Raw genomic sequence first — 26775 nt, 5'->3', positions numbered from 1 at the left:
AATAAATACTTGTGTTGTAGCTCTGACCATTAATGTTGCTGAAATATAGGCATGCAAAGTGTTTTTTCTCGGCCTGAACCACTTAGCAATGCAGCCTTCGCGCGGGGCTCAGGGATGCCTCGCTGCGATGCTTCATTACCATCAGACACAACACACTAAATATTAAATGAGAGGCGCTGCTGTCGTCTTGGTATGACAGCGCGCTGATTTGCTTCATCTCCTCTCGCTTCCCCAGCAGCTCCTGGGTAATCTTAGAGACACTTCAGGTATCTCTAGAGCAACCGAAATCCTTATTCATCATGGAGAGCCTCAAGAGCAGTGTGTTACGAGGAGAGATACCCTTATCAGTGTGCCTTCCCTTGCCCTGTGCAGCATTAGGGCATGGGCTGTAGGATAAAAGCTGCTGATCATAAGACTGTGCAGTGTGCCTATGTATTTATTATCACTGAAGTGATAACGCAGGAGGGCTGAGGGCAATATTTTTCCTGCGTGCTGCAGTTAAAACCATGTTTTAATTTCTCCCCTTCTTTGCAGTCCTACTGCTCAGACCCGAGCCTGGTGTTAGACTTGAAGAACCTCATTGTCCTCTTTGCAGATACACTCCAGGTACGTGGCTGTTCGCAGCCCCTCTTTATCCCACTCAACGGTCGTGCTGCTCGCAGATGGGGTCCGTCAGCTGGGTTAAGTGGCTGATGTGGGCTTGCTGTGGTGGCCCGGCTTCTTTTTTGACATTGCGGTGCATGAATTGTGGTGCTCGATGGACAGCCTGGTTCGCTCTGCGCGTGGAGTGGCCAGCCTGTGGGCAAGGACCAAGCCTTGGCTGCCTTGCCGAGCCCTTGTGCCTCCTGCCCGCACCCAGCCCAGCCTTTAATAGCCCTTGGTCCTACAGCCTCGGTAAATCACCGCCTAAATCCCTCCACCAGCACTACCTGTGGGGTAGTGGTAGGGGAGAATTTGCCCACATGCTCCCTGTTAAATAGAGAAAATAATCTTCAAGCGCCTGTGGGTGACTTTTTTTTATCTGAAGTTGCTCTCTTCCCCCACCCCGCTGCAGGGATACGGCTTCCCAGTGAACCAGCTCTTTGACATGCTGTTGGAGATCCAAGACCAGTATAGTGAAACCCTGCTGAAGAAATGGTCAGGAGTTTTCAGGTAAGAAGCTCTTTAAGCAAACTGATGAGATGTACCTTACAGAGTAGTTTTGGCCCATAAATAAAAATCTTTTGAGAGATAAGTAGCAAGATCATGTTTAAGTTTTGGGCAGCAGTAAGCTACAGCCTGGGCTCTCTTTGGACCAGGGAGAGCCAATTTAAATACAGTGCTGAGGATCCTGTGTGTGATGAGATCTGTGCAATAAATCGGTGTGGACCAGAGGTTTTACGTCCCAAAAGGATAAGGTTAGGGTTTTGTTACGGAGCTCACACTGACAGTTGATAGGTGGAAGGATGCAAAAATCTGCTGTTGCAGCAGCGTTACTGTGCCCTCGCTCCAGCACTGAGCCGCGTGGGTCTCGGGACATCGGTGGCGTATCCCTGTGCTGCTGCTGTAGGCGCGTCCGTGAGCTGAGCAGTTGCCCGCAGGTAGGGCATGATTTATTATCCAGGGTCCCATGCTGTGCTCTGGAGCCATCAGCTCCTCCTGTGATGGTCCTCCAGGACATCCCAGCAGGATTGAGGTGTCTCAGAGCATGGGGCATTGGGAAGAAGTGCTGGAGGATTGTCAGTGCCCCGGTAGCTCAGCATCCGTCTTCCCCAAGTCAGGCAGGACTGAAGCTCACCTGGGCTTTACCAGGGGCTGCTGCTGAAGCTCCAGGCCGGCCTAAAATCACCGTTAAGCTCTGGTTGTGGCTTTATGCAGGCTGAAGGGAGGGAGCTGGGAGAGGTCATTGAGTCTGGCTGCAGCAAAGATGATTGCAACAGTCACAAACATGGGGAGAAGTTTAGGCCCATGGGATCACGTCTTAGACTGGCACCTACTTAAGAGCTTCCCGACCGAGCAGTAACTCTGCAAAGTTGTGGTTGGTCTGTCGTCACAAAGCTGTCTTTCTAACTTTTCTTTTCTTTTCTTAGAAATATACTTGATTCAGATAACTACAGTCCCATCCCAGTGACAAATGAAGACGTTTATAAGAAAATAGTTGGACAGTTCCCATTCCAGGACACAGAACTTGAAAAGGTAATCTTGAAATGGGGAAAGTGGCACAGCGTGTCTGCTGGCGCAGGAAAACCCCGCACCCTTGTTAGTGGCATTGAGAACTGCACATGAAAGCGCCAAAAAAAACCCCAAACCCAAAACCCCAAACCAAATAAACAACAAAAAAATCACCAAAACAAGGGAAAAGAACAAATATACTTTCCATGTGATGCATTTCTCCTGGGGTGGATGAGGAAAGTGCGTGTAGCAATACCTTATTGATTTTGTTTTCAGATCACAGTGTACTATTGTAGCTGAACGGTGCTTGCAGTAGACAAGAGACTAGAAATATCTGCTTCCATTGGTATTTTATTCCCATTTTATGAACCGTGTTAATGACCTTGATTTGTTTTAATCTTATATTTAAAAAAAAAAACAAAAAGCCCAACAAAGTGATACGTCTTGGCTTTTGTAGAAGTGTGTGCTTGCAAAACCTAAGCGTGGCCAAATTTGACCTAGCCAGTGTCCCTTAAAAGCCTGCGTGGCCTTCTGCTCCACATCTGGCAGGCAGCGAGCTCCAAGCCTGGTGAACTTAATTAGGACTGGGAGGGTTTTCGATCCAAGTCAAGTGTTTAGATTTCAGAAAGTCTGTGTCCTTCCCCCAAAACTATATCATGGGGTCCAGCTTCTTACTATTACGCTCTGCACCTCCCAGCCATGTGTGTGCTATGGGTAAAAGCTGATTGGAAAAATTTGGCGTAGGACATCTGTTTCCTCTTGGCTTTTGGTGTTGTAAGCAAGCGCTCACCTTGGGCAGCAACTGTGGGAGGTGACCAAGCAAAACACCTTGCGCGTGGTGAGAGATAAAAGTCGAGGAGTTCTCCAATGGGTTTTTTTCATATGAGTTAGGGAGTTGGGAGAGGGAATGAGGGTCCTGTTGTGCTGCCTGCTCCCTCCTAGCTGCAAGTTTCCTTCCAGCCCATTTCAGACTCCAAATCCCTTATGCACCCGTGTGCCATTTGTAAGTGATTATCTGGTCTTTCACTTGGCTGAAATGTTTATATAATATACAATAAATGCTGGCTTGTTGTTTCATTGCTGGACTTAGCTAAATACTAGAATTAATTTGACTGCTTGGAACATGTTGCTGGCAAGCAGTCGTCACTCCTGTTAAATATCTGCTCTTCGACTTGAATTCTCTCCTGTATTTTACAGCAACCGTTTCCAAAGAAGTTCCCCTTTTCTGAGTTTGTGCCTAAAGTTTACAATCAGATTAAGGAATTCATCTACGCCTGTCTGAAGTTTTCGGAAGACCTTCATCTGAGGTAGGGGATGAGTGTGCTCATGGTTGTAATACGGAGGTTTTGTCTGCACTGAAAGATCTCAGCACGTTTAAAATATGAATTTGCTTCCTCAACCCTTCATGCTGCTCAACCGCTTGGATATACTCTGTCCAGGCTGGAGGTGGCTGGTGGTCTCCTTGGAGCGGTTGGCATCCTTCATGTACAAAGGGCTGGCCAAGTCTTCAAAAATAGCTGCCTCGTGTAGGGAAGGATAGCCCAGGACCATGCTAGCTGTATAAAAAAAGAGGGAGCTGTTTCCTCCAAGGTGTTTCCGAGTCAATTGTACTAAATAGATGAATCTGGTTGTCTCGAGAAAGATAGTGATGTCCACTTGTCATCAGGTCAGTGCCTGGTATAACATCTACAACCTCCCTGTGGCCTCCCCGGACTGTCCCTCAAGGACCGCGTTGGCAGGAAAACTCTTGAGGTTTTGATTTGCCCTGTGTGTTAATGAGTTTCGGCTGCTGGTTTAGAGTTTTTGTTTTCCTTGTTTCCCATGGGAGTTTATATACAAATAATCTGATTATTTTTTTTTTTAAAGCCTCCAAAATATTCTATGTGTTTACCCTCCCTTCTCCATCCCAAGGTGCCTTGATGCTGCTTTTGCCCATGGGTATGTGTGTGAGATTGGAAACCAACTGTATTTGCCAGAAACTGCAAGTTGGTGCTTTCTTTTTGCACCCAGTAATGTCTTCAACTTGGTAGAGGTATATAAATGAATAACGAGGTTTTTACTGGAAGGAGGGATCCTTCTTCCCTTCTGTTTGCAGCACCGTACTAGCGAGAGGTTGGACTAGGGGCAGGGTGGGTTTCATCTCCTTTGGCAGCTTCATGACCTGGCCGTGGCCTGACACTGGACATTGCCCCAGTGCTGATGTGAAGCTGGGGCAGTGTTTTGGGGACTCGCCAGATGTTTCAGTGCCTACACAAGGCTCTTCAGGGTTTTAATTCTCTTCTTTTCTGCGAGGGATAGTAATTTGGAGAGGCACTTTCTCTCCATCTTCTGCTAGGGGACGTGGTAGCTTATTGGTTGATGTGGAAGCACAGGACGTTGCTCACCCCACGTTTAATCTCAGCCTTTCACTGGTGGCAGGTTGTTCTCTTTGGTGGCTCCCAGGGCTCTTAACCTGTGGGTCACCATTAAACATCTTGGTTTCTAAAGCCGACAGAATGGTCCTGTTTCACACGGATGCTGGTTTCACCGAACCCCTCTGTTGGCACTTCCCTTGTGAGTTTTGTGCTCTTCACCATTACGGAGATGATTGGGTTTGTCAGGGAAGGGAAGAAGAGTGTCCCCTTGGGTCCCTCCTCGGGGGTCCCCCCGGACCTGTTATTAAAATTCCTTTCGACATTGGATTTTCCAGCCCTTTTTGAGGAGCGGTGTTGGGCTGGGGGAAGGGAGCCCAGCTCTTGGCTTTTCTAGCCAAACATTTGGAATATTTCTCTGAAAACCCCTGTTGACACTTTCTTCATTTCACTCTGACAGCTTGAATTAGGTTTTATTAGGAAGCTTGGCTACAAAGCCGGCAGCAAGTTTTCTTTCTCTTCTCTTTCTTTTTCTTCTTTGGTTGTCATTTACCTTGCACCCTGGAGTGATTGGGGTCAGCCCGTCAGTCACGGGAGGCCTGAAGGTCATGACTACTGCTATGGGATACGGGACATCAGCTGTCATTAACCCAGACAGTTCGCTTAAATACTCTGCGGTCTTTTCCTGAAGAACAGAGCCTATGGCAGAAAATGTAGCTTGTACTTTTTTTCTAATTATTTTTTGAAACTAGCTCCTTGTATTTGTTGGACGGGAGTGTTCTCCTTTATGTTGATGTGCTTGTGAAAGTTATTTTGCTTTTCAAGTATTTGAAGAAAATTTGGAGCTTAGTGTGCATTTATAGGGGCTGCAATTTTTTTTGGTTTGGCTCTATTAATTTGATTAGGAGAAAGAAAACCTTTATATTTTCAGCAGTTCTGCCTTTGTTAAAAAGCGTGTATTGGAGTTCACCGAGGAGATGTCTTTAAAAGTATCCACTCGCTGGAAGACTTCCGCTGGTTCCGGTGGAATTTCCCATTTGAAAGATAGGGAATATCTTTGGAAAACAGTGGGTGGAAGGATGAGATGTCAGCTCTAATCTACCCGGACTTTGATTATTTGGTTTGGGGTTTTTTTCAAACAAAGCACCACTCTTGAAAGAACTTGGGATACAGTTTTTAAAGTGCTGAAAATAATTCAGTTATTCAAAATAAAATTAAAAAAAAAAAATCAGAGGCTTGAATAACTAAATCAGGTAGGACTTTTGGAAGTCAGCTTTAGGAGAGAGGAGATAAATATAGTTTCTTTGATAGCTCATATTACTGCTTCTGTGTTACTAGTGGTCTGTGGTTGTAGACTAAGTGTGTAGGGTTAGTAACAACCACACCACTACCAACTTCTACCAATGTGAAGCTGATAGACCAAATTGACATCAGACGTATGTAGCGAGCAGCCCACACGAACAATGTGGTTCATTTGGGGGTTTTGTTTTCTTCTTGTGTATTGAGAACGGAGATCCGAGACCCAACCTCTACTTCACAGTCAAGAGTTGGCATCACACAACTGACTGGTACCATTACTCTTTGCTAACTGGCCCCACTGGTCTAGGTGCTGGGTCTGGGCTGTTGATGCAAGCTACCACTTGGTTCATCATTTCAGCTGGGAGAGTCCTGCGCAAGGCAATGGCTAACACCCATCGCTCCTGTTGCCACCCTCACTTACCTCTCATGTTGAACCAAGGAAGATTTGGGGGATCGCAGTCCAGCGCCTGGCAAATCCTGCTCTCTTTTTTCCCCAAGGAATGCTTCCATTTTTTTTTTTCTGACTAAGTGTGTGGACCTCATGGGAGATGTCACAGATCCTTCTGCTCTGCTGGAACCCAACCGCAGGGGTTACCAGGCTGCTTGACCCACCATGTAACTAAAGTTACAACATGGTTTTCTAGCTCATGCAGCCAACAAACAAAATGAGAATAGGAAACCTTTGGAAATGGTGCTTGGATGCAGAGAAAGCTCGGTTAGAAGTGCTTTGAAGAAGTAAAAGCAGCATGGAAGTGCTAAGCAGTATTATTAAGCACTACTTGTTTATACCCTAGAGGCTGTCCTGGTTGGGATGTTCCTGCAGCTGAAGTGAGCAATTAAAGCAAACCCTCGATTTGCAAAGCGTTTGGTGATATGGCAACCTCGTGCCGTCAGCACTGGCTGTGGCGTCGGGCAGAGGCCAGCGGCATCCCGCTCCTGCCAAGAGCATGACTGTCTTGGGGCGTACACGCAGCCAGACAGTCACTGGCTTGTTTAATTTCGACGCCCTGATGACAGGTTGACGTTTGAATTAAAAAAAAAGCAAGCTTTTCCAGTGCGACCTATTTGATTGCCATGTTGGTTTAGTGAGAAAAGCTGACGTCGTGTCCAAACGCTCATGTTTTTAATCTGTGCTTTCTCGTTCCAGTAGATGCTGGAAGCTCCAGCCACCAGCTCTGCTTCCAACCTCGGCCGTTCTGCACCTCCACCATCCTTGGGGATGGGCTCTGTGACTCCCTATGTATTGAATTTCAGGATTTCTCAGGGAAAATCCCGGAAGGGCTACAGTGCTTGTGCAAAGATACAGCTTTGTGTATTGTTTGCTCCCTACGCAATTTTTTCTTTACCCCTTCTGAGCATGGGTCCAGCCCTTTTTGCTCCCCAGCCCCCTTCCCCGGTTCCCACGCCGCTCCGGCAGCAGCAGGCGGCTGCCCCCGGTGTCACGGGGTCCCTTTGTACCACCCCTTTGCTTTAAATCTCCTCGGGTGTCTTTTTTACCATCTGTAGATCGTCACAGGGTTAGATTTTATTGTACTTGCTATATTTAACCACGCTATTGTCTGGTGGAGGGGACTGGGCACAATCTGGTTCTTCCTGGGGGATGATGGAGGGCCTGGGGGGTGTGTGCATGGTGGGTTTTGGGGTTTGAGTGTTTTTTTGTTTATCTTTAAGTAAAACCTTATTTGAGAGCTCTACCCATAGTATAAAGACCAGGAAAATTAATTGGCTGGTTTCTTCTCCCACCACATTTTGATTTCTGTTCCACACTTTTAAAAACCCAAATGCATCACCTTGGACCACACATCAAAACCCTGTGAGAAGGAGCCAAGGGGTCCATCTGGGACGTGAAGTGGGCTAGCCCTGATCATCGCTGGCACGGGACACGCTTCCCCACTAAGGAGGAGGAATATAAACTCACAGGGATTGGCGGTGATGATCTAGAAGAGACCCACACTAAGACCTTGGCTGATGACATTGAATTTAAATTATCAAGAGCTAGGTCCTGCCGAGCTGCTGGCCCTGCTCCGCTTGTGTCCAACTGGGAAGGAGACAGTGGTCAACCCTTGGCAGGCGTGTAGCTCAGAAAAGCAGACTTCTAAACATCAGGGAAAAGGAAATATTAGAGAAACCTGTTCGCGAGCGCAGCGTGGTGAGCAGCCACTGGGCGTACGGGGAATTGTGCAGCTGGGCTTTTCCTTGGGAAAGCTGCAGCAAGACACGACTTTCTCGGTCTCGTGGAAATAGAAGCGTGACTTTGCTCAGAGGTGCGAGCGGGGAGCAATATTTGCCACTTCTCCCGGGAATTTGGGGGATTTCAGTGCAATTCTCCTGCAGCAGCACAGGGAAGGTCCTGAATAACTTCAAAAATTGAGTTGACTGAAGGATGCGCGGCGCTTGGGGAGGATGAGCGGGTCCAGGAGGCTGCTGTGGCCACAGGGTTGCTGTTGGAGAAGGCTCAGTCTTGCTTCCCTGAGCATCAGGCACTGACGGACCAGGGCTTGGCTTAGTGCATCTGCTCTAATGTTAGGCACAGAAATTTGGGAGGTGTGAGCTGGACAAGGGCTGACAGCTCCCATCCCCGCACGAACAGGCACCCCAACATCCCCCACCTTGCACCCCGGCGGTGGGGTAACTGCGAGGTTTGCTTTTGCTTCTTGTGTCCATCCCTCCTTTGTAATCTGGCCCATTTGTCAGGTAAAACAGGAGAGGGAGCAAAAGGTCATGGGCTTGATTTACCGGGAGCCTTAAAGTTATTAATGCTTCACAGCCTTCCAGTTGGAAATTTTCTTTGCCCTCAGCTGCCTGTCACTGCGCTGCCAGAGCTAAAGCCCCGTGGTGTCAGGGCTAATGCAGGGCCAACGACAGATCAAAGGAGCCTGTGTCGGGCTGGGTTTCCAAAACCTCCTTCAGAAAGGAGAGGTTGCACCTTGCTGGTGTGCACGTTGGAGGGGCAGCAGCACTTCAGCAGAAAGCCAAACCCCCAAACTTCAGCAATGCTGCAGTTGAAACCATCTGGCAAAGGGCATGTTGCAAGAGTTTCTAGTCTGATTGAAAGAAAAAGCCATGAGAAGATTGGTGGGGTATTTTGGGGGGGTTGATTTGTTCCGCGCCCCCCCCATTGCAGGTCTTTGATCCCTTTCCCCTTGCGTACTGAACGTGCAGGACTCCAGCGCTGTGTGTAGCGTGGTGGCTTGGCTGCATGGGTTAGTGCTCATGCTGCAGGCAGCTCTCACCCGTGCTGGACCAGCCCCTCTAAGAGGAGAGGCTCAGGGAGGTAGGTTTAGCACGCGTTAGTCCCCCTTCCTTACCAACACATGCACAAAAAGGCTTAAATTGTTGGTATTTTGGTATATATTAGTATGTCAGCGCCTGTAAGCAGTGCACGGATGATCATGCATAAGGTAGGAGAGGGTTGGGAAGGAGACTGGGTGATGAGGGTTCCAGGTGATTTTCTTTTCATAGAGCATTTTGCAAATCTCTCTTTAAATTCTACTTTTCAGCTCCACCGAAGTTGATGATATGATTAGAAAATCTACAAATCTGCTGCTGACCCGAACGCTGAGCAACTGTTTGCAGAATGTCATCAAGAGGAAAAATGTCGGGCTGACGGAGGTAGGACAGAGCTTCGAGGACACCCATTTCCAGGGCAGGACAACAGAAGGGGGTTTGGTCCCTCGGAACTCCTTATAGCACCTTTAGAGATGCTGGTTTGGAGCATTGTTATAAAATATTTGGTTGGAAAACAATAATGGAACCATGCAGTGTTGCTGTACAAAGCAAGAAGCACTTTATGTTGTGGGAAAGAGGGAGCTTTTTTGCTGTTGCTGTTAGCATTACCCCTCTTCTGAATTTGCGGAGCTTTTAATATCTGAATTAAAGTAAGAAAGTAAGAGGACTTCAAGGAGCACTGGAGAAGAGCCACCTGGGAACTGTGAGAGGATGGGGGAGCGGTCCCCATCTATAGGTGATGTTTGAGGCGGTTTCAGCACATTGCTACAGTACAAACTCTATATTGGTATTTTCTTTTTGCGGTTGATACTTTTTTTTGTGCATAAAGGCAGATTTCTGAGAAGTTTAATGCACGTAAATCACGGCTGTTTGGGAACGTGTGTGGTCCCCAGGGCAGCCTGGATACCTTAATGGGACCTCTGTGTGCTGTTATTAAATGAGCAGATATTAATACAGCTGCAGTTGTTTAATTAACTGTACTGTAGAAATGTGTCCTGTTCTCCGGACACTGTAAATACCCTATGGAGGTGAGTTTTGGAGAGTTTAGTGCATTTACAGCGGTATGTATTTACACATGATGCTTCCTCAGCCCTTTATCTCACAGTCTGGAATCTCTCTGCTCCCTGGGGGCAAATTCCTCTTCCCTCCTGCTCCTCCCAAGGCTCCCTCCACAAAGAGGAATGCAACACTATCCCTGCACTATCCAACCCCCAAATGATCTTTTTTGCTGCTGTTGCAAACGTTCCCACAGTGTGATTGAGCGTAGGAAGGGCAAAGCGAGTGCGACCAGTCCTCTCAGCTGCTTTTGCCCAGTGCAGACGGTGTAGATGTTCCTTGGCATCTTCCACGTTGAGTGAAGGTGATGCCTTTCTCTGGGCTGAGAGTGGCTTCTTCATGTGCTTTGGAGATGCAGAGGATTTTTGCAAGGAAAGCCTATGTAGCACGACCTGAGTTTAAAATAAAGGTGTAGTATGTCCAGAGACTGGTGTTCATCTCTGAATCTCTTGTATTTTCACCCTCTTGTTCCTTACCGCTTACCAAGGTACAACTAGCTCTCTCCTAGGGTTATCTCTACCATCAGTTTTTTCCAGTTTGGTTGAAGAAAAACTACTTGGAGCATCTTCGTCCCCTCCTGCCTCTTTTCTTTGTGTAACCATTGACCTGTTTGTCCAAATGGAAGCATGCGGTGTTTTTCTTCTGAGTTTCTCAAATCCTTCCCACTTAAGAAAAGACATTGATGCGACTGTGTGGAGCACAGGAATTAAAGGGCACGTTGAAAAGTCCCAGATCATATACAAGCATAGTCCTGGTGTCAAAAGTGATTGCAAAAGATACTTAAGTACCTTGCATAACTGTCACTTCCCAGATAATTTTTGCACAAAGCAACACCATCCATTTCTGGGCTCTCCAATGTCATCTTCCAAGCAGTGGACAAGGTAATACAAGGCTGTGTACCAACCTTCCCGGTCTGTTATCCTCTTTAGTTTATTTTTCATTGCTGTTTTTTGGGGCTACCTCTTAGCAGTGGATGTTGAAGTTTGTTACCAAGTCTGCTCCAAATAATCCTGGTGTTTTGAATAACCCTGACATCCCTCAACAAAAGAGAGGGAAAAGATGCTACTATTTTTTTCATTTGAATACCCCAATGAGAAGGTCTTACACCAACGAGAAGGTCTTACCCCTCTGCATTCAAGAGAAGATCAGAACTTGAAGGAGCCAGAGAGGGAGCAGGAAAGCTCATAACAAGTGGAGGAAGAGAATCAAAGCAACCAGGGCCTTCAAGTTTAATAGCTGACCTGGACCAGTAAGTTGTGATGATCAGAGAAGAGGTTTAGGAGGAATTTCACACAGTTGGAAGTATCTAATATTTAATTAACTTGAAACTATAGGAAAATGTATCACAATCATGACGTCAGGGCTATCTGACATCGGGAAACACAAATGAGCGCTTGTTTGAAGGCAAAAATCAAGAAATTAATTAATCCAAGGAATTCAGAAATGAGAAGCCCTCCTAGTTACGTGTGTAGTACATTTCACGGACCAAGTACAAAACAAGAGGAGTTCAAATAGATCATAATTTGATTTCTTAAAAACAAAAACCTGACTGAAATCCAAGAAGTGTTGGCTGGAAGGGACCTCTGGAGGTATCTAGCCCAGCCTCCCGCTGGAAGTGGGATCATTGCTCACTTGGATCATGTCAACCGTGGCTTTCTCTACCCGACTTTTATTTTCTCCAAAACAGAAGTGCCACAGCTTCTCTGGGCACCCTGTTGCAGTTCTGCACTACCTTCCTAATGACTCTTTTCCTTCCTAATATCCAAGCTGAACCTCCCAAACTGGGACCATTGCCCTTTCTCATGTCATCTGGCACTAGCAAGGGTTGGGCGCTGTAATCTTTGTAGTGTTACTTCAGTATTTCTGTGCCTGCAACACTCAAATCACTGATTAATCCATCTCATTCAGAAGATTGTGAATGTTTCAAAATCATTTGTTTAGAGGAGGTGACTACGGACTGCCACACCATACTCCAGCAATTAAATTATATCATTCCGGAGCATTATAATGCCTTCTGTGTCTGTAAGAGAACTTTTTTGGCATAATATCTGAGCTAGACGTTATTTGGGAAGGTTTTGTTATAGCTTATGTTGCACCTTGAAAATATTCACGGCAGTCTGCTCAGAAGAATGGTATCTGCTTAAGGAATTAATGATGCTTCCAAGTCAGTGATCCTAAAGTGGAAGCCGGGATTGTTTTGCTCTGGATTGTAAATGTTTGTGTTGATTGACTTCAGCAGAGGCTTTTATTCTGTAGTTGCCTTTAATGTCCCGAAATAGCACCATGTGAAGGCAGCTGAGAAGACAGCATTAAGAAAATTGCAGATAATGGTGGGTATGATAACCGAAAAGATACCAGGGTGAGATCTGCTGTTCACCCACACCACCCTCAGAAAAGTAAAACCTTGTGGTTTCTTTGTTAAATGGCTTAGTATGATGTTGTTTGGTGTCGCTTAAGGTATGGGTTATTTAGGGTTCATTAGCAGACAGAATACTTGTGATTTGACATGGCATTTTTTTTTGTAAGCCTGTTGTATTTGAACTGCGCTGAAATGAGCACTGACTGACAGCTGAATGTAGGAAAGTCATTAAAAAAAATAATCTTTTGTGGTATTAGTGGCTGTCATGGGAAATGCTTTCCCCCCCAAATTATCTTTTATTTAAGTTTCTGATGTTGTTAAAGGAGGAGAGCCTTTGAGCGTGTAGCAAAGCTTAGTATGTTTGTACAGCGTCAGCTTTTCATGCCAGAAGTTCTTATAAATTGGCATCCATTAACCTGGCACGTCCCTGGCTTCAGGAGCACGATGGTTGAATACCTTTTTTGCCTTTGCAGCTTGTACAGATTATTATAAATACGACCCATTTGGAGAAATCCTGCAAGTTCCTAGAGGAATTCATAACCAATATCACTAATGTACTTCCAGAAACTGTCCACACTACGAAACTCTACGGGACCACAACCTTCAAGGTGAGAAGGCCGGTAGATCCACCTCTGGGGAGCTGCTGTTGATGTTTGGTCGGAGAGTATCTGCTTTCAAAGCGCGTGTGTGGATGTGTGTAGGTAGGGAGCTAAGCTGAGCTGAAAGGGAATTTTGTCATATCCTGGGAAGCTTACGCCATCAGACTAGCATTTGGGTTTGTCCTTTGGAGCATTATGTCTGTTGAGATCGTGAGCCTTTGTAGCCCTAATTTACAGGCTGTGACTGCAGCACTTATTATCTAAAGGATTAAGCAGCTTTTAAACAAAAGCCTGTTTTTTTTTTTTAAATTAATTTTCATTTTGCTGTTTGAGCACCGTACAGTGTTACACACGTCTGGCCATGAACGCAAGCTCTCCTCTTTCACCCAAGAGGAGAATAGATTTTCAGAACTTATATTTCTGTATCTTTCCACTCCTTTTAGCATTATCCCCTAAAAATCAGGGCTGACAGAAACTGCTGGACTTCCTAGTCTTTAAATGTTTAAATCATAACCCAGAAGTGTCCACCAAGATACTTTATATGAAATCTTAAGGCCATAATTGGGTCAACTGCGGGGTGTCTGAATTGTATCCCGTGGCTGGAGAGCAGGAGATGGCAACAGTGCCGAGGACCTGAGCAACAGCAGGGGATTGGTTTGGTGAGGTTTGCACTTGGGATAACTCAGCAGGAGACTAAGGCCCCACGTCCCCAGGGAAGTCCGTTTGTTGTCCCTTCTGGCATCATCTACCTAGTTGGCCTAAGAGTGAGTTTTCCTACCCTTATTCTGGCAGGGAGGCTCCTCTGTGGCCCTCCTGCACGCCATACCTGCACACAGTTTGGTGGATCTCAACCTTTATCCGTATGGGACGTTCGTCTCCCATCTTTCTCTCTTCCATCCTGCACTAGATTTGTCCTTCTGGTCTCCAGGTTGCATCTCCAGGTTGCATCAGAGGCAGACACCAGCTTGGTCTTGCCTACCACTGACCTGGTGGCACACGTCCCACCAGTCTGAGCTAACCTGAGGCTGTAGCAGCCGTGTAGTTGCCTACAGGTGCTTTGTCTTGTGCTACCTTTAGGGCTAAAGGTTGGGTCAATCTCACGTCCTGTTACTTGTGTAGACTGGTGGTGTGGAGACTCCATCCCATGTAACGTTGTCTTGTTTCCCAGGACGCCCGCCATGCTGCTGAGGAGGAGATTTACACTAACCTGAACCAGAAGATAGACCAGTTCTTGCAGCTGGCGGACTACGACTGGATGGCCATGGAGCCGGGCAGCAAGGCCAGCGACTACCTTGTAGATCTCATTGGCTTTCTACGCAGCACGTTTGCTGTGTTCACCCACCTCCCGGTAAGCCACCTCCACCGATTTGCTTTCTTTTTCAGTCTGGGGAGCACGCGGGCATCCAATGGTGCTGTTGAAACTAATGGCTGCTCAAGCTTTATGGAGTGTGATGGAAATGGGGCCTTGGACTGTCAAGTGTTATGAAATAACAAATCTATTTTTAAAGTAAGCTGTTTCATGTGTTACCAGAAGTTGGGCTTTAGTGAGAGTCTCCCCAAGTATTTGCAAGTCTACTTACACGTGAACGAGGGAAATATCACGGTCCGCCATATAGAAGTAGGATCATAATTCACTAGCCACCTATATTTTAGATATGTTAACTTTCAGCTTAATGGACATTCAAGATTTTTTTTCAAGAGATCCCACTATAAGAGTGTCTGTTATTTGAACTGCAGATACATTTCCAAATGTTTATCAAGTCGCTGGATGCCTTACATCAAAATATTGCTCTGCTGGAAGGCAGCATATGTTTCTTTCTTTTCTCTGCTGTCTAAAATATGCTGTGTTTATGCTGTTATTGCGATCAAAAAATATATTTTATGTTGTTTTTTGCAGTTGGCTGAGTAGTGTCCCGTTGAATAGGAAAAATATAATCATCAGGGAGTTTCATTTTTGCTCAGACAGCTTTTTTTCCTTTAAATAAGATTTGTTCTGAGCTGTCTGGATATATACTTATGAGTATCTTCAATCAGCAGGTATTTTGAAATACCAAATCCACTGAACACTATATTTGTCCTAAAAGCAGTTTCAGATCTTTCTTCTTTCCTGGACTGTTATTTATTTGTTGTTACTGGATGCCCAGGATTACAGTATACCGGCACACACTGGGCATCTTTCATGAGCTTGGATATAAACGGGAAGAAAAGACAAATACACAATGGCAGTTTCCTTCACTCCATTGTGCTTGTTTATGCCACTGTGATTGCTCTACTGGAAGGATGTTCAAGCCCTCCAGAGCCGTTTTAGGAGGTGTTACAGCCCCAAAACTGTGCGGCCTTCTGCATGGCTCATGTCTTTGGCCTTCTCTATCACAGCAGGAAGATGTGGTAGCAGGATGGAAATGAGGACTGATTTGCTGTGGATGGAGAAGCCACCAAAAGAGAAATGAAAGTGGCTTTCCCGGTTCTCTGTACCTGGAGGTGGTGTTGAGGAGAAGGTGCTTTCTTGGCTCTGTTATCACTGGAACAAACTGCTAAATAAAGTGTTGCCTCCTGTGCGGAGAGGTCGGAAGGGCTTTCATCCATCTTCTTGTTCAGGCCAGGTTTCTTGCCAAAATGTCCCCTCCGTTGGCAGCCCTGAGCAGCGTGGCTGGTGGCCATGCGAGCAGGCATGGGGCAGGTGCCCTCTGGAGTCAGGAGGTGCTTGGAGATGGCTGGATTTCTCCTTAAAAAAAGGAGATGTGGCTGCACAGGGGTGGTTTATCACCTGGAGACTACTTCCACAAATCATACTGGGAGTACTTACGCGAGCAAGTAATGGGACTTGACAGGGAGATTGGTCTCTGCACCAGAGCATGAAGCATAGCTAGCAGGAGAGATGAGGATGGGGAGAGATGCCCACAATGATTTATGAGATGGACCTGGAGTGATTTATCTTCCTTAAATATTAATATTTCCTTTTTGAGTGAGTCAAAATTGTTTTGGAGTCTGGGAGGACAGCTAATTGGTCTAAAAAGGATGGAGACGGATCGAAGCTGCCCATTCTCTTCCAGAACTGGATTAGAAAGGACCCAGCTGAGGAGAAAGCTGTTTACATTTGCAGTGCAGCACCTTATCTTCAAAGCATTGCACTGCACTGATCCTCCCGACAGCCTCGTGAGATAGGGGACGCAAGTCGATCAGATGCTGCAATCTGATTTGTGAAGCTGTAGATCTGGTTCAATGGTTTGTAGGAGACGTAGGTCTGGGATTTTTTTATAGATATTGGAGTTTCTTCCTTTAGAGGAGCTCTGTGAAGATGCCATCATTGAACATTGCTGACGGGTCCCTGCGGACCCTTGCAGGCAATGGTGGGTGATAGCAAGTCAGGAAGAATCAGGGTACATCTAAAAGGCACCCAGCTCCTTTGGTGTCTCTGCCGGTTCATTCTTGTAGGGTTCAAGGGCCTTTTTCCAGTGCCTTATTGAGAAACACATTAAAATTTCTGCACTTTGCTAAATGAAATGTAGGAGATAAGGTGTGTAGAAGCCCACATCTGTCTAAAGCAATGCAGAAAAATGACGGAGATGTTTGTGAAAGCACCAAAAATGTGGGATGAGCTTCATTTGTGAAAGGAAAGAGTGAGAGAGGTTCGAGGGGGAAAAAGAACTGTCTCCAAAAAGGGTGAATTATAACTAAAAGAGGATATTGCAGGATTGCTAGTGGCAAGGTAGAGCTGTTTCTATACTGCTGGTCCGAATCCAGCCCAAATCATTAGCACTATAGTGTTACGATCTAAGAGGAGTTGTTGCCCTGTTTGAAATGAGTTTGCAGCTTGGTCCAGCTATAAAATATAGAATTTCCACACTGCCAGTAGCTCACGAAGAAGAGCAAGTGACTGTGCGCCATCCTTGGAGGGGCATCCTTGGATGAGGCATCCTTGGAGCATCTTCTCATTCCTAGAAGTGGACGCCGTGTAACACCGTCCCTTCCTGTTCTCATGTCCTTTGCTGGTTTGGAAATGCCCTCGTCTTCCAGAGCTGATAATCGGGTACCTTCGTGTTGAATTTACACAATTTTAAAAAAGTGAAAAGCGTTCTCCTAGTATTGGAACTTGCAGCAGTTTTTTAGAAGAAAAGAGTGGCAGTCTCAGGAGATGACTAAGTGGCAGGAGCTGAGCTACTCCTGCCTTTTGTCACGACAGTAATTACACCAAGAAAAACCTTCACCTGCTGATCAAAGAAACTCAGCCTGGGCATGTCGGCAGTTACCGTCCTAAAATTACACCAACAAAAAGCGCTGTCCTGTAATAGAACGGAGCCGAAAGTCCTGAGCCTGCAAAAATGCAGGCGGCTCCTTAACATGACGGGTGTGAGTAATCCCATTGTCTCGGATGGGGCTGCTCGTCTGCAGGAAACCTTTCTGGGGTCAAGGCTCCAGCTCGCCGCAAGGCAGATCAAATGGCCTTGAAGGGTCTGATTGACTCAAGTCAACGTTTCGGAGAGGGGGGTGAAGAGGAGCAGAGGGGCTGAGTGAGTTAAAAAGCGACTCCGAGCTAAGATTTGGGCATTAGGTTTTGTGTTTCCCTTTTTGGATACATGAGGCTGAATTTTTCCTGTATGTATTGAGGGGGATCCCAGAATGGTTGAGGTTGGAAGGGACCTCTGGAGGCCAGAGAATCATAGAATAGTTTGGGTTGGAAGGGACCTTTAAAGGTCATCTAGTCCAACCCCGCTGCAATGAGCAGGGACATCTTTCAGCTAGATCAGGTTGCTCAGAGCACTGTTCAACCTGACCTGGAATTTTTCCAGGGATGGGGCATCTCCCACCTCTCTGGGCAACCAGGTCATCTGGTCCAACCCCCCTGCTGAAGCAGGAAAAACAACCCAGACCAAAGCTAGTCCTGGCTCGTGGAGCGGCATAAAGAGTCTCCACTTTCTCTAGTGTTCAAGCAGGAGTTGCAACCTCTGATTTTTCCTTTAGACCGTCAGAGTAGACGTGGTGGTGGAAACCGCTTGATATTAGGAATCGATTTGCTTTTTGCAGCTTTGCTTCGGGCCGCTGAGCCCCCGTCTGCGAAGGGCATGCTGGTGGGTACAGCACGTGCCGGGGAGGAGGAAAAGTTCATGGTGAAGTTAACGGGGTTTTGGTGCATACCACTGCTGCGTGAAATTTTCATGGTGGTTTAGAGCCACAATTCGAAAATGCTCTGCTAAGTGCCCAAAATGTCTCAAAGTAAATAACACGCTGGTGGAAATCAAAGCATAATTAACATTTGGCTTCAAGGCTGCCCTCTTCCTGCGTTAACCAGGGAGAGTCGGTTACTGCTGCTGCTGGGCTTATTAACATGGGATGCTCGGGCCTCCTTTAAAAGAAAATACTTTTTTTTTTTTTTAAAGAAAAAAAAATACTTAAAAAAAAAAAGTATTTTAGGAAAAAAAAAAAGGTCGTTTCTGGTTTTCAGCAAGTAAAGAGCCATGGCCTCAAAAATTAACATTTCCAGCATAATACTTTTAAAAGAATGACTGAAAAAGGCTTTTGTCTTTGATGGCTGATTGTTGTTTTTATTTCTTGTTAGACAAGTTAATGTAAATCGCATTGACAGGGCTACTCCAAACACACTGATTTGTTGACATTAAGCTTCTCAAAGATGGAGGGTTGTGTCAACACCTACAGTGAACTGTCAGGTTAACAAAGCAAGGATGTTTTCCTGGGGGAGGGGAGCAGAGCTGGGGGAAGGGGGGATGTTTTGTTTTTATTTTAAGTTTCCTTTAATCCTCTGTTAGTCTTGTATCTTGATAACCTCCTTTGGAAGGTAATCAGGGCAGGTCAAGAGGTGATGCTGACCCGGGAAGGGGAAGCAATCTTTCAGCGATCGAACAAACTCTAACCTCTGCCGTCTTGAGCAGTTCAGCATGAACTCGCTGCACAGGGGTTTTTGGGGTTGGTTTTTTTTTTTTTTTTTTTCCTTTTGTGCTTATTTTTGCCAGATGGCAGGCACAGATTTCAGCTGGAGCTGTGCGAACGCCGCGGCCGCTCTGCCTGCAACCTTTTTACCTTATTCACCATATTGACATCTCTTCCCGGTTGCAAATGAATATGCCAGCCCCAGCAGCTCTTGCTTTGGTAGAAAGAGCTTTGGAAGTGTTTATTTTCTTTTTAAAGAGAACGATTACCTATGTTTTTATTTAAAAAGCCAAATCCCTCTGTAAGATTTTTAAAAGGCAAGACACTGTGCATGGAAGTAAAATGCCTTGAACTTTGCACCAACCACAGCCTTGACCACATTGGGAGGGACCCAAGTGGAAAATAACCATCATGAAAACATCATATGAGCACCAAAGACGCCTTCTTTAGATTTGCAAGAGTCTTGTCTGTGCTTTGATAACATCTCCTTGCCCTCGGAAGAGCTGAACAAGTTTTGCTGGAGCTGATCCCTGCTGTCACTCGCTAGGGTTTGACATCCATCACCTCCATCTTACAGGTGGGAGAGCTGAGGCACGTGGATGTTGACTTGCAGAGCATACTTGACGGCAGTAAAACTGGTCTTGTGGTACTTTGATTTCCTCCTCATCCTCCTTAGACCAGGTTCAAAGAGCCCATATTTTGCATTTTTATTACTCTGCCAACTGCCGAGCAGCCGGTGCCTCGGTTGGAGCATTGATGGGTTGTAGGCACCTACGGGCGATGACCGATGTGTACCTCTCTGCCTTTCTCGCTGTTGCTTTGCTCTCTTCTGCATTTGACTTTAAACTCCCTGTGTTGTCCTCTGTAGGGGGATATAGATGTCCACTCTACAATGTCGGTGAGTACAAGACTGCGTGTCGTGCGCGTTTGGTCTGCTCTGCTCGCACCTCAAACATTAGAGGGTGAGTTGAACCAGAAAAGGTCCTTAGTGTCGGAAGGGAGGAAAGGAAAACATTGAGAAGTTTAAATCAATAGGATAAATAAGAGACCAGCAGAAAGGGTTTCCTTCCAGACAGGTCACCCACAAGCATGCTGTTGCAGTAACATTGCTAAATTGTTGCTTTTAGAGCACATCGCATTTAACTGGCTCCTTTTATCCCCCATGCATCCGTAAATGTGCGGGGAATTAGGGGAAACGCCTGTTATTAGGGAAAGTGTGATGGGATCTTCAACCTCTGCTTGAAAGAGAAAAGATCTTTGTGAAATCCCCCTCGCTCCCTGTATTTTGTTCAGACAAATCCCCCATGGGGATTTCAGCCTGACGTTCCTCCTGGTCTAAGTGCTCTGACCTGGGGCTTGGACTGCTAAGCCTTGCCTCCGGCTAAAGTGGTAGAATAGTATTTTATCCATAAAATAGCATGGGTTCTTGACATTTACTATCTCCCTATTTGGATTAGAGCAATTAGCACAAAGAAAGCGAAGGAGACCTTGCGGACCTGCCTTCTGGTTCAACGAACCCCTGTAATTGTTGTCATTTCTGCTTGTTTCATGTGCGGGAGAAAAAGCTGCGGCATTTCTGTGGATAGATCGCAAACAAAGTGCTCTCGAGCTACCTTGTTTCCTCTATTCCCATGTCTGCAAGCCAAGGCACGCGCAAGCAAAGCGTGCCTCGTTCTTTTGTCGGTGCAGCCCTGCTCGACGCGGTTGTGCGGTGTGAGATGCGGCCGGCGCGGAGGCATAGCCTCTACCCCAGCTTCTGCTTTTCTGCCTTTAACCCCTGCTCTTCATTTTAATGCTGAGCTGCCATGGTAGTATTGATATTTCATGCCGCGGTTGGATGCTTGTACCCCTTTTCCTGGAAACTGAGCATAGCTAAGCCTTGAGTATTTGCAGGCTCTGGGCACCTGGGGGTTTCTAAGTCAACATCGAGGTCTCAAATCTACGCCAGCTTCTGGAAAGAAAGAGCCTTGTTAAAGCAATTTGAGGCCAGCTTCCATCAAAGCCGTGGCTCGGTTGCTGGCAGGGCTGCGGGAGCTGCCCGTGCCGCCGAGGAGCAGGCAGGGATGCTTCGGGCATCCCCCCGCGGCCGCGGGTTTCCAGGAGCGGTGTTGAATGTCGACCGTCCTATGTGGTGTCCTTAGGGCGTACCCTAAGAGAGACAGATGCAGAAACTGGTAGTGCCTCTGGCTTTTCAAGACTTTGAGCCATTTAGAAGCCAGATGTATTTATTTCTTTAATTGAATCCAGTGCCTAGACAGCTATGGAGTCAGCTTCCTATGGAGAGGGGTGCATTAGTTTCATTAAGGTAAATCAATGAAAAATAATACCTGGAGGTCCCCTGGAAAGGGTCAGGAATGGAGTAATCCCTTTATATGGTGGGACTTTGCTAGCCTGCTCTTAGCTGGTTTTGTTTTTAACTGCAACGGATTCTAATTTTCCTTTTAACCCCTCTAATTTTCTGTTCTCTAGGTAGTTTGTATTAATTGGTGGAAATAAATCACTAATCCGTCTGTCTAAAAGCAAATGAAAAATAAAAATCCGATTGCACAAAATAGCAGGACAAAGGAGTAATTGTAATGGAGTTTAAAGTGTCCGGTGGGAAGTAGTTGTGGCTAACCTTGGAAGTTTCTTGGTGTTGTAGGTACAGACACACATTAAAAAAAAAAAAAGCGAGTTGCCTGGGATGCAGACACGGACAGGGCATGAGCAGCATCCAAAGTCCTCCCTGTATGGTCCTCAGGGGGCTTCCTCTGCTCTCCAGAGATGATCCGAGTCTCTTGGGAGGTTGCTCAGACCAGCTTGCCCTAAAGGTTGGGCAAAATGCCCTTAAAACGAGGGTGCCTTGGTGGGGAGAAGATGGGCTGGTGACTGGAGCAGCGCTTGCATGGCTGTGTGGTCCCATGCTGCCTGCCTTGCTGCGGTCTGGTGGCTGTGTGTTACTTTCCTGGTCTTCTCAAGTGTCTCCAAAATCCCAAATACTTACCAAAATGAAGGGGTCAAACCAAGAACTAATGGTTGCTTTAAAGCAAGGAGCAAAGCATTCAAATACAGTGGATTTAGCTTTGTTGGCTGGGGAGGAGGCTGACCTCTGATTAACCCAGGAGCGCTAGTTAACTCGAATCCGGGTAAGCCAAGTTATCTTGTAATTACATGGTTTCTTGTCTGCTTTCAGCACTTTGAAAATTAATTGAAGCTAAAATGCCCAGTCCCATAAATCCTTTAAACCAGGGTGTGCACGCTTCCCTAGCTATTGCTTCCCTTTGTGTAGTCACCTTGGCATGTTTGGCTTTGATTTTTATTTTACAGACTTAGATTTATAAAGCTTTTTTTATGCGTACTCTTGCATGCACGTACATACACAAAGAATCAGATGTGCAGTACGGGGAATTTGGCAGCCGAAAATCCATCCTCAGCGTAAAGAATCCAAACATGCCTGCCGCCTCCTGCACCAGAGCCCCAGCGTGTACCTTCCAAAAACCCTAATGGAAGTTGAAGTATGTTTCCCCCCCCCCCTTTAGGCTCAAATTTAAGCGAAACAATACACTTTGCAATTTTATGCTTTCCTCTTATTTCATCCACTGGCAACCTGAAATCTTGTAAGGCTCTTCTTAAGTTGTGAACGTGCAAAGGAATGTCAATGAACACCACATCTGCTTCCAAAGCCCCCAGCTATCTTCCTTAACCCACCCATGGAAGGAGACCCACCTGCCCTAGAGAGGAGCCCAACCTTCAAGTGCAATGTCCTTTGGGGTCCCCGTGCAGAGGTCACTTGAATTGAGGTTGCACGGAGAAGCGTTGGGAGCTCGTGCCCATCATTCGGAGCCGATAGCTGCGTGAGCGCGGTTGAGTGCTGTTGGTGTGGTTGAAGTGGCCGCAATTAAGGACACGTCGTTTTGTGACCATCATAGGGGTGCCTTTACACAGAGATATGTCCTCCCTGGATCTTGCAGCCTAGGTTAGATGTGATAGCAAGAGAGAGCAAGAAAAGCGTTTAAAAGTGCAGATCCTTATAGATTTCTCCTGATTGCTGTGGTCTTTCTTCATTGTGTTTCATGAATGGCGATAAATAAGGAGAGCCCAATGGGTTAATTAAAAAACAAGATAACAGTAATTTCTACAGCTTTCACCATCCATCTTTTTTCCTCTCTCTGTTTTTCAACTGTAACGTCTCAGTATTGAAAATGGAAATTTAATCTAAGATTTAGATTTTGGAAAAATGTAAAACGAGCTGAAGTTTCGTACGCCACTTGTGTTGGTCATTCAGTAATCACCTCTGCTTGGGGGGGGGGCGGAAATCTCCTGAATTGGGCGTTGATGGTTCATGGAGTGGAAGTGGAGTGAGTGGGTTGGTTTGGTTTTTTGGGGTTTTTTTGTTTTTTTTTGTTTTGAGCTCATCCTTTTTTCCAGTCTGTTCAACATCTGGGCCTTAAGTCATGTATGAGTTGCGTTTCCAACAGGCGGCCGTACGTCATGGCAACATGCCGACCCTTCCTTCGGCATCTCGGCAAGCAGAAATCTGCGTAAATGGGGAATCTGGAGCATCCCTGTGTGTGTGAAGGGTGAGAAACCCTTGGTGTCAGTGTGCCGGAGGGCTCCGCCGCGAGGATGAGGGCAGCGTGCTGTGTTCCAAGCCTCGAGATCTTTCTCTTTTTATTTAGAACATCAAATTATAATTATGAAGTTATATAGCAAAGATGAAGCGATTCAGTTTGCTCTCTTTAAGTCTTCCTGCTGCCATAATTGGGAGATGCTTTGCCCTGATAAATCAGCAAAAAGAAGCGTGGTTCTAGCTCTTCATACGTTAGGGAAAAAATAAAAAAATCTGTATTTAATCAACTTTTTGTTTCCAAAATGGCAGCTGCTTTGTATTTAATGGAAAATCAGGCTCTTCCCAATGGAAAGAATGTTATTCCCAAAGTGAATACAAAAGAAAATAAAAGCCACAAAAGAGGAGGATGAAATATGTCATTTATTTTTTTTTTCTTTTCCCCCCTCGTTCGTTCCAGTTGTGGAGCCGCGCACTCCGATCATGGTCGGGCCACGGCTCTGGCTTGCGTCAAGTAACTCGGAAAGTCTCAGCCCATGGGCATGGGGACCAGGAGAGCGCCTCGCTCCGCGTTAGGAGGCACAAATAGGAGCGAGAAAAATTAGGGCTGCTTCATGCTTCTTGTGTACATACAGAGACTCGTTAAACGCAGGTTATTTATGGGCTTAATTCCTTTGCAGGCTGAGATGCCTCCGCTGTTGGAGCACCACGTTTTTTCCTTGACGCCTCTTGTTGCAGGGTCTTGGTGTCTTTTTCAGAGGTGAATGATCTTTGTGGAGACCCAAGTGGTGAGCATGGGAGGAGGAGAAAATCGAGGAGCATCAAGCCCGTGCCTTGTCCAAGCCCACCCAGCAGGTCCATGGGTCACCATCCTCTCCCAAGGGTTGCAGTGAATCTACAGCACCGTCCTTTCTCGGTCTGCTGCTCGTGTTTGCTCGCCGTGTTTGCTCTGAAATGCATTTAAATGTTGGAAAATTAATATTTAGTGCTGGGGGGAGGCTGCCAAACTGCCACCGTGGCAAGTCAAGCGCCTCAGGTTTGTACAGTTCGGTTTAGGGTTCCCTCCTGCTGCCAGGCCAGGGGTGTTGAGCCACGCCGTGGAGATACCCTCTGGGGGAAGGAGAAGCGGTTTAAGCTGTCGTGACATGCTCTGTCCATGTATTTTGGGTTTTGCTTGGGTTTTGGTAGCTGCTTCCCTGCTGGCCCCTGCACCTCCCCATCTCGTGATGCCGTTTCTCAGCGCAAGAAGGCAGCGCAGGCGTTTGCAGTACAGCTTGTAACGGCGCAGAGTATTTAGAGAGCAGGTAGATGGGACTTTTTTATCTTTTATTGTTTAAAGAAGAAGATCATGTAAAGAAAGCGGAAGGCAGCAGATTTGGAACAGGAGTTTGCTGCCACAGGCTGAACCTCCAGCCTGGTGGGAGAGTTGGGATCAGACGGTTACGTGATTCATGAGAATGTCTACAGTTAAATCAAGTGACTAACAGGGATAAAGCATATAATTGCTAGCGTTTCTCAAAGCATAATGCTGTCATACGCCTAACCTGGACTGGCAGGAGTGCTTTCCCACCCGTGTCCCATGTGAAGGTCCTTGCACAGATCTCTGAAGCATCTCAGGAGACCAGACAGCAGCTGGATGCTCCAATGCGGGCCCTGCTCATTTCAGATGAGCCAGGCTCTGCACACAACTGCTTCCGTGCTATAGACTTTGAAAAAGTAGTTAATTAAAAATATCCTGCCATGCATTTTGAATGGTTTACAAGGAAAAAGACGCGGAACTTGGAATCCTCTATTTCCCTGGGGGTTTTTTTGCATATGTGCATATGCAAAAAACCCACACCCCTAGCAACTTCCCAGCTTAAGCTTTGCTGCAAACTGCTGAGCGTCTACAAAAAGACCTCTGCCCGGTTGTGTGTTTGTGTGTGCCTCCGTAAGGCTTCAGAGAAACTGTCCCATGCTCAGGTGTAGCAGCTGCGTCCCGAGGTACTTCCCTTCTCCACCCCCTGCCCTTCCTTCTATTTATTTATTTTCCTATTTAAAAAAGAAAAAAAAAACAGGGATGTCGCTTGTTGACTCTGACAGCATGGTCAAAGCGAGGGAAAAATCTTGTGTTCCTGTGCACGCTCTTATCCTGGATCGTCTTATATCCTGGATCCCACCATTATACGTGATTACAAAATCCTTGAGTTGTGCTTTTACTGTTGGGTGTATTCACTCCTGCTTTGTAAGCAAGTAGATGCCGTTCGTAGTGCCAAGACCCCTCGATGCCTGTGTAGGAAAAACCTTGCCATGGAGCTGGTTACTCCACAGATTAAGTGTCATTTGGTTAAAGACCAAAAAACCCCAAATTGAATAAAATAAAATTATTAAAAAAAAAAAAAAAAAAGCCAAGCACTTTCAGATGTGTCTGTGGGAGCTGGTTGTGACCGTCACCCCCGATGTGATTTCTGCTGTGCCGCTCTGTATGAGAGCCTTGAGTATCCCACCAGCTTCAGCCAAAAGAGCCTCCAGCTGTTGACCTTGGGCGTCTTTGACACAGCCAAACTGTTACGGTTTTTCCTCTTTTATTGGAATGTGAGGGGTTTTGTATCGGGCGGCAGTGGTCGGCGTAACTGGCTGGTTTATTTTTTGTGTGGTGAGGATAATTGCTGTATTTGCTTTTTTTTCCCCTTTTCTTTTTTATTCGTCTGGTTGCCTCTAAGCTTCTGTTGGGAGTTCAGCTTTGCCATGTGTTTGTCTTGCTGCCGTATCTGTGACAGCCTGTTTTCTCTTTAATGCTCAAAATAGAATATAAGTGGTAAATGTTTACTTCTGAAAATGACACCCCGTCGATTTTTTTAAATACCTCTGGAAGACAGCCACTTAAACATGGGCTCGCACTCAGCTTTCGCATGAGTTTGAAAGCAATCCCACTTCAGAGGATGGTGGCCTTCCAGGTTGGTTGGAGCAACTGCTGGTTTTGCTCTTCAGATGCCATCAGCTTTCCAGGTGAGTGGGTCTTTGCATGAGACAAATTTCACTCAAAATTATGTTAGCTGGCACTGCTTTAAGGTGTTGCTCTTCATAGGTTTACTGTGGTGAACCTGAGATATTTCAGTGGTGGAAGGCTGTCTCTTGAACCAAGCTGTTGCATGATAGGGATGGTTGAAGTCATGGGAAGACCAAAATCCCAGTTTCACTCGGAAAAGGGTACGACAGTACCTCGGCAGTGACAATCTGTTTAAATCTGGTGATTTGCTAATGGCACCAAAGCTTCTTCCACAGATGACTACAACCTGCCCTGCTCCCAGCCCAAGTAAT

The 26775-nt window shown here is 46.2% G+C and overlaps 1 protein-coding gene across 1 annotated transcript in view; it reads left to right on the top strand.

Moving 5' to 3' along the window:
• The window catches only part of EXOC6B (exocyst complex component 6B), a 325017-nt gene that overhangs the window by 201885 nt on the left and 96357 nt on the right, over positions 1-26775 (top strand). The window contains 7 exon segments of the mRNA XM_050895357.1: positions 535-606; positions 1055-1152; positions 2070-2175; positions 3349-3458; positions 9302-9413; positions 12918-13052; positions 14212-14391. Of these exon segments, the coding sequence (XP_050751314.1) occupies positions 535-606; positions 1055-1152; positions 2070-2175; positions 3349-3458; positions 9302-9413; positions 12918-13052; positions 14212-14391 (813 nt within the window).

This window comes from Gymnogyps californianus, chromosome 4, assembly GCF_018139145.2.
Source record: "Gymnogyps californianus isolate 813 chromosome 4, ASM1813914v2, whole genome shotgun sequence".
In the NCBI taxonomy this organism is placed as follows: Eukaryota; Metazoa; Chordata; class Aves; order Accipitriformes; family Cathartidae; genus Gymnogyps; species Gymnogyps californianus.
The sequence above is the reverse complement of the archived record's forward strand: the minus strand, read 5'-3'. Positions and strand labels throughout refer to the sequence as shown.